This window comes from Eumetopias jubatus, unplaced genomic scaffold (assembly GCF_037043125.1).
Source record: "Eumetopias jubatus isolate StellerSeaLion01/CBP00866 unplaced genomic scaffold, mEumJub1_p1.0 scaffold_9, whole genome shotgun sequence".
Lineage (NCBI taxonomy): Eukaryota > Metazoa > Chordata > Mammalia > Carnivora > Otariidae > Eumetopias > Eumetopias jubatus.
The window spans coordinates 141,140,652-141,147,457 of NW_028274815.1; the positions used below are offsets into that span (position 1 = coordinate 141,140,652).

The 6,806-nt window shown below is 57.7% G+C and overlaps 1 protein-coding gene across 1 annotated transcript in view; it reads left to right on the forward strand.

The window, feature by feature from the left end:
- Window positions 1-6,183, forward strand: part of LOC114204003 (voltage-dependent N-type calcium channel subunit alpha-1B-like) — a 28,724-nt gene extending 22,541 nt beyond the window's left edge. The window contains exons 6-9 of the mRNA XM_088026874.1: window positions 101-217; window positions 1,610-1,817; window positions 2,053-2,297; window positions 5,547-6,183. Of these exons, the coding sequence (XP_087883000.1) occupies window positions 101-134 (34 nt within the window). The 3' untranslated portion in view covers window positions 135-217; window positions 1,610-1,817; window positions 2,053-2,297; window positions 5,547-6,183. The remainder of the gene's footprint in view (window positions 1-100; window positions 218-1,609; window positions 1,818-2,052; window positions 2,298-5,546) is intronic.
- The last annotated feature ends 623 nt before the right edge of the window (window positions 6,184-6,806 follow it).

Genomic DNA, 6,806 nt, shown 5'->3' on the forward strand with positions numbered 1-6,806 from the left:
GATGGTGGGAGATAGCAGGAGTGTGGCGGGGAGCCCAGGATGGGGGGGAAGGTGAGAGTGAGGTGGGGGCCGGTGTGACTGCGGGCTGCTGTGTGCCCAGGCTGTGGACGTCCAGATGCAGAGCATGGCCCTGAGAGGTCCTGACGGGGAGCCCCAACCCGGACTGGAGAGCCAGGGACGCGCGGCCTCCATGCCTCGCCCGGCTGCAGAGACTCAGGTGGGTGGTCTGGGAGGGCCAGGGTCATGGGAGGGTGGGGGCGTGGGGGGTGAGGAGACCTGGCTTGGGGAGGGCTTGTGTCCCGCGTGAGGGCTCCCTACCTGCATGGCGGCCTGGACACTGTCAGCCCTGTTGGGAGCTCCCAGGATGATGGTCTCAAGAGGTGCAGCCAGAGTCCTCGGAGGCCTGCCAGGAATCCCCACCACCCACCAGTGCTCAGCCTCCTGCGGTGGCCCTGGGGCTTCCATCTCCCAGCCCAGTGTCCCTGACCCAGACTCTCCCTCTCTCTAGGACACCCCTCTCCCACGCCAGCCTGCATTGCCCCCCCGGCCCCCCCGCCATGCACACGGTGCCTCACAGCTTGGTCCTCCCTTTCCCCCATGGATGCTCTGGGGAGGACCTGCCCTGTTCTTTTTTTCTTTTAAAGATTTTATTTATTTTATTTGAGAGAGAGAGCACATGAGAGGGGGGAGGGTCAGAGGGAGAAGCAGACTCCCTGCTGAGCAGGGAGCCCGATGCGGGACTCAATCCTGGAACTCCAGGGTCATGACCTGAGCCGAAGGCAGTCGCTTAACCAACTGAGCCACCCAGGCACCCGACCTGCCCTGTTCTTTCTCTGGACTCTGGAGGCGGCACCACCTCCATCCCCTGCTCCTTCGGGGATGCTTTGAGTACCGAGCAGGAAGCTCCAGGGCAAGGGGGCTGTGGGCCCATTCACAAGGACTCAGAGAGGGGCCTGCAGACCTGAGGCTGTGTCAGGGGGCCCTGCTTTCACTTCCTGGGATGGTGAGGGGCTTTAGAGGGGCATGTCCTTCAGCCGGGGACCTTCAGTGTTTGCCTGGGGCTGGCCCTGTCCCTGCCTCCTTTTGTGGTTCCTGGTTCTGCACATTCCAAATGACTTCATTCTCTAAACTTATCTCTGCCTCCCATTGGTGGTGGCTCCCGCCCTCTTCCCCTTCCCGAGCCTGGCCCGCTGGGTGGCCAGCTTGAGGACGCCGAGTGGAGGCTGTGGGTCAGCTCCCCTTGGAAGGCCCCTGTCCGCAGGTCCCGATTTCAGCCCAGGGCAGGAGCCCCATGGCCCTGGCCCAGCAGAGCCATCACACGCAGCCACCCCTCAGGGTTCTCCCAGCCAGGCCCGCAGGCTCCCTCTTCCTGGCATCGTCCCTGTCCCCCAGGGACACTGAGGCCAACAGCTCTCTGGGCCCTGCTGGCAGAGACGGACAGCACCTTGTGCAGCGTGCTCTGGGAGAAAGGGTGGGCCTGGGTGGGGAAGAGCTTTCTGGGGGGAGGGAGGGGCCTGGTGGTTCCTGAACCCCAGGCCTGCAGTGCCGCCCTGGAGCCTGCCCCAGGCCCCTCTCTCAGACTGTGTGCCAACCCACATCCCACCCGCAGCCGGCCCCCAACACCAGCCCCATGAAGCGCTCCATCTCCACACTGGCGCCCCAGCGTCCCCACGTGGCTCATCTCTGCGGCGCTGCCCTGGACTGTGCCCCAGCCAGCCAGGCTGCGCCCCATCACCACCACTGCTGCCATCGCCGCAGGGACAGGAAGCAGAAGTCCTTGGAGAAGGGGCCCAGCCTGTCCGCAGACACAGATGGTGGTGTGTGCGGGGGTCCCTCCTATGGCCAGGGCCTGAGGCATTCCTTTCTGTGCCTCCACCATCCAAACGGCCCTGAGTAGGGGGCTGTGAGGCCCAGGTCTGGGGACCAGGCAGGATCACCCACGCACCTCAGCTCTCCCCCTGGGCCCCCCTGCTGGCCCTGGGGACCGGGTCTGGGCTGGGGGTCTGTCTCCCCACCTGGCTCGCTGTGCTGACTTCCCCTCTTCCTGGCCAGCACCCAGCAGTGCTGCAGGGCCAGGCCCACCCCCGGGAGAGGGGCCCACAGGCTGCCGGACGGAGCGCAGACAGGAGCGGGGCCGGTCACAAGAGCGGAGGCAGCCCTCTTCCTCTTCCTCGGAGAAGCAGCGTTTCTACTCCTGTGACCGCTTTGGGGGCTGGGAGCCCTCGCAGCCCAAACCCTCCCTCAGCAGCCACCCCACGTCACCAACAGCTGGGCAGGAGCCAGGACCCCCAAGACCGGTAAGACAGGACCCCCCTCACTGCCCCTCCTTATGAGCCCCCCCCACCATGCTCCGAATCCTCCTTCATGTCCTGGTTCCCAGGCCCGAGTCTGCGCTCCCCCCTCCTTGCTCCATTCCTCCCGCACCAGCCCGATCCTCCCCTCCCAACTGCCCTGGACTGGCCTCTGGTCTCCCTTCTCCCTGAGCTGTGCCTGTCCCTTTGTTCCCCACTGGTCCCCAACCACCTCCCCAGGCCTACCGGCACCAGCGGCTTTCCCCCCTCCACCACACACCCTACGGGTCCCCTCCCAGGGTGCCTGCCTCTCTCCATGCCTCACCCCCCACCTCCATGGTTCTCACCTGCATTGGCCTCTGGTCTGGGACTTTGGTTTTTTTTTCTCTGTTCTATTTTCTTGTTGGGTGGTGGTTCAGTGAATGGGAGCCCCTTGTTGCCAACATCCGGTGCTAGCACCCCTGGCCGTAGTGGGCGGAGGCAGCTCCCCCAGACTTCGCTGACCCCCCTTCCCAGTGTCACCTACAAGATGGCCAATCTTCGCTTGTCCACTTTGCTGGGGCACAGACCAGCCTCCCCACCTTTTCCCCAGGCCGGCTTAGCCGTGGCCTTTCCGAACACAACGCTCTGCTCCAGAGAGACCCCCTCAGCCAGCCCCTGGCCGCCGGCTCTAGGATCGGTTCTGACCCTTACTTGGGGCAGCGTGTGGACAGTGAGGACACTGCCCGCACCCAGCCTGAGGACACGCTTACCTTCAAGGAGGCTGTGGCCACCAACTCAGGCCGCTCCTCCCGGACTTCCTATGTGTCCTCCCTGACCTCCCAGTCGCACCCCCTCCGCCACGTGCCCAACGGCTACCACTGCACTCTGGGGCTCAGCTCGGGCGGCCGGGTTCAGTATAGCTACCACCACCCCGACCAAGACCACTGGTGCTAGCTGCACCTCCGCTTCACGCCTGCTCAGTGGGCGCGTTCCAGCCGATGAGTTTTATCATCCATGCTGGGCTCCCAGGGATGCGCAGGGGCACCGAGGCCGGGGCAGCAGCCCCTGGAAGGAGGGGCCCCGCCTTTGGGGCCAGCTGGGGGGAGGCCCCGCGGCTCCCCCCCCCCCCCGCCCCCACCTCCTCTTTCGCGCTGGACCAATTCCTAAAGCCCTTTCGGAGAGGGACGTGGCTCTCTCTGTCCCCTTGTATGCTGCCTGCCTGGGTCTCGTGCCACAGACCCTACACGGGAAGTCACTGCATGTGCTGAGTGGGACCCTGTCAGTCTGAATCCTGTGTGATGGCTCCCAGCGTCTGGGGGGTGTGCCTGGGCCACTTTTAGGAGGTCTGGATCTGGTAGAGACCATCCTTTATCCACGTGTGTGGTACGGAGCCCGGCATGTTTACACGCCTGGCCAGATAAGACAGAGTTGATGGTCAACAGCAGTAACCTCAGGAGCCCGGCCTGTGGCTCCGTGCATTCTTGTCGGCGCCCACAAACACAAACACATCCAGCTTGGCTCTTTGTACTGAAACAGCAGGTGGACACCAGAAATACACTCACACACACTCTGTCCTCTCCCAGATGCTGTCAACCTTGACAGGGACCAAATCTGGAAAACATTCTTGCTGTTGGTTTTGGTTTTTAATCGAAACACCCTTCCCTCTTTTGTCAATTCCATATACTTGATCTAGAAAGAAGAGAAAAACAGAAAAATGGGGAAGGAAATAGTAACAGAACTTAAAAAAAATCCAACCTGTAGGAAGCTCTCAGCTCTTTGGGGGGGGTGGTGTCCCTCTCTCTCTCTCTCTCTCTCTCTCTCTCTCTCTCTCTCGTGCAAGGAGATGCTCTTGCGTCCAGCCTGGGTGGCCCCCCAGCTCCCCTGGCTTCTGCTGCTCTCAACCAAGTGCCTGACTTCTGAGCCCTCTTGTGCCAGGCTCCTGGGGGCGGTGACGTGAAGCCTGTGTGAAGCGTGGGTGAATCCTTGGAACTGTTTCCAGTTCCAAATATCAACCAAGTAGAAAGCTGGTGTCCATGGAGAACACTCATATGACATCCAGTGGGACGGTTGTAGTTGGAAACGAAGCGACCATTTCCCTGTTTTCCTCCCACGAGTGGAAGGGTTTCCTGGGAAGCCACAGAGCAGTGTAGAGCCTGTCCTTGTATGGGGTGTTTTCAGTCTGTTCTACATCTGAATCTCAGGGACGGGATGCCTGCCAAAGAGGGCGTGGTATCTGTTGTGAAAGTTTCTTTTCAGATAAGGCCAGAGAGAGGGAGAGGTCGTGGGAAGAGGGAGAGGTGGGGGAGTGGAGATGGACCCGGCGGGCAGGAGGGAGGGCCTGTGTCTGTGCAGGTGTGGGCACTTGGGACGGCCCGACTGAAATGAGGCCAAAACTCGGAGGAAGCGATGGGGCAAGGAGAAGCTTGGCGACTGAGGCTCAGGTAGGAGCCATCTGAAGCCCAGCACTGTGGCACAAGACACGGGAAAGCAGGAAGCGAAAGGGAAATCCAACCTCATGGCCACTGTCAAAAGGGAAACACCGTAGGTAGGAGGCTGTGCATAAAATGCCGGGAGACCCTTTGTTTTGTGAACAAAAGGAATATTTAGATGATTAGATTTTGGTGCATCCTCCGTGTTTGGAAATGTCAGATGATCTCTTCGCTGGATCATTTGAGTGTTCCCATTGGCTGTTGCCCCATGACTCACCTTAAAGAAACCTGGCCTGTGACTTGTGTGTGCGTTTCTCTGTGTGGAGGTGTGTCCCAGTGAGTGGATGTTGTTAACCCATAGGGCTATGCAACAAAAGACACACATTCTATAGAAATAAATCACGTAAGACCACCACCTGTTCTAGGGTTTCAGCATGATTGTGACCAAACCATTTTATAGAATCTCCTTACTGGAAGGCACAATACTCTGAAACTTTAAGATTACAGAGTATTTTACCGCAATAGGAAATAATAACTGGAATGGTATCTCAGACTCTGCATGAGATAGCTCTGTTCCTGTTGCAGAGCAGAAGGATGTGTATTTTGATACTGATGTTTCATCTCTGGCCCACGTTATTGTGAATGTATCCATTCTGTGCAGAACCGCAGCTGCTTCCCAGGCCATGTTGGGTGGAGAATCACTGTTCTAGCCCCACACAGCCTCACCAGTCTGTCTGGATTCTTCTAGACACTGGAATTGGTGAAAACTACAGGGAGTGGGGGAAGAGATACTGTGTCTTGTTTTCCTGACTTTGGGTTTTGTTTCTGTATCCTCTCTTCTCAGCTATCATATGTTTCCACTGAGATCTCATAGTGAGTTGCCAAATTTGAAATGCATTAACCAGTTGTCTGCATCTGGACCAGTCAAGCAGTGGCCGTAGTTTGAATAAGTTATGTGTGCATGTAAAATATATACATATATACAAGTATGTGCATGAAATGTATATCTTCGTACTTTTTGATACAATGTACTCATTTGTTAATTTTTAATTATATTTGACATAAGTCAAAGGTTTGTTGCAAAGCTTTATATTTAAGAACAGTGTTAAAAAAAAAACCCAAAAAGAAGTCCCAACCATGCAACACAACTGGGACCTGCTTTAAAACAATTCTGTGATTGACGAGTTTGCTGCCTGAGTAATATTGATCACCCAGACTTTGGATTCTGGTATTGTTTCTACAGTGACATTTGGTATGAATCAAAGTCCTTGGATTAAAATAAAACTTAGCAAAAAATCAAAACAAACCTCACCATGCTGCTGGGTGATGTATGCAAGAGGTGTGGGAGTCAGCAACCTGTGCGTCCTCAGGAGGCAGGGCCACCTCCATGGGCATGTGGGCAGGAGTACAGAGCTGAGCAGCTCTCTGGAGAAAATAACCCCCTAAAACTGATTTGGGCCTGTTCATGATGCAAGTGTGGATCAGCCTGAGAATCTGGGTGGGGTTGGGGTGAGGGTCATGGGTTGGGGTCAGGGCCAGGGTCTGGATCGGGGTTAGGTTTAAGCATAATTGGCTTTCTTCGCCCTCCTCCAACTCCCTGGGCCTCCAGGGTAGACAGGACTCACCCAGGGTCACACACGAGTCAGAGGTGAGCTGGAGCATTGGTTTTCAGCCCTTCACTCCTGGGCTCAGACAGAAGAAAAGTGAAATGTCCACCTGATTCCTGACAGTTTGAGATCCAACTCATCCCCAGTCAGGGGTTATAGGGGGACTCAGAGGTTATAAAGGGTTCTTCTGCCTTCCCACCTGGGAAGGGTGCTGCTGGCCCCACTCTGCCTGGGCAGCCACAAGTTCCAGCATGGCCCCACCCCACGAGGGCACTCTGTAGACACGAATGGATTCATATAGGACTGACTGCCGTGGCCTGCCCGCCCCCATGTACAGCCTTCTTCGGGCTGTTGGGGGGCCCCCCCCCGGCGCTGGCTAGATCCTTCATCCCATCTGAGTGATCGGCAGGAAACAGGCAGTAGACAGGACAGCCCTTGGCCTCTGACCATCCAGGGAGGCATCTGTGGCCCTCCAGCTCAGGCCAGAAAGGGTCCTG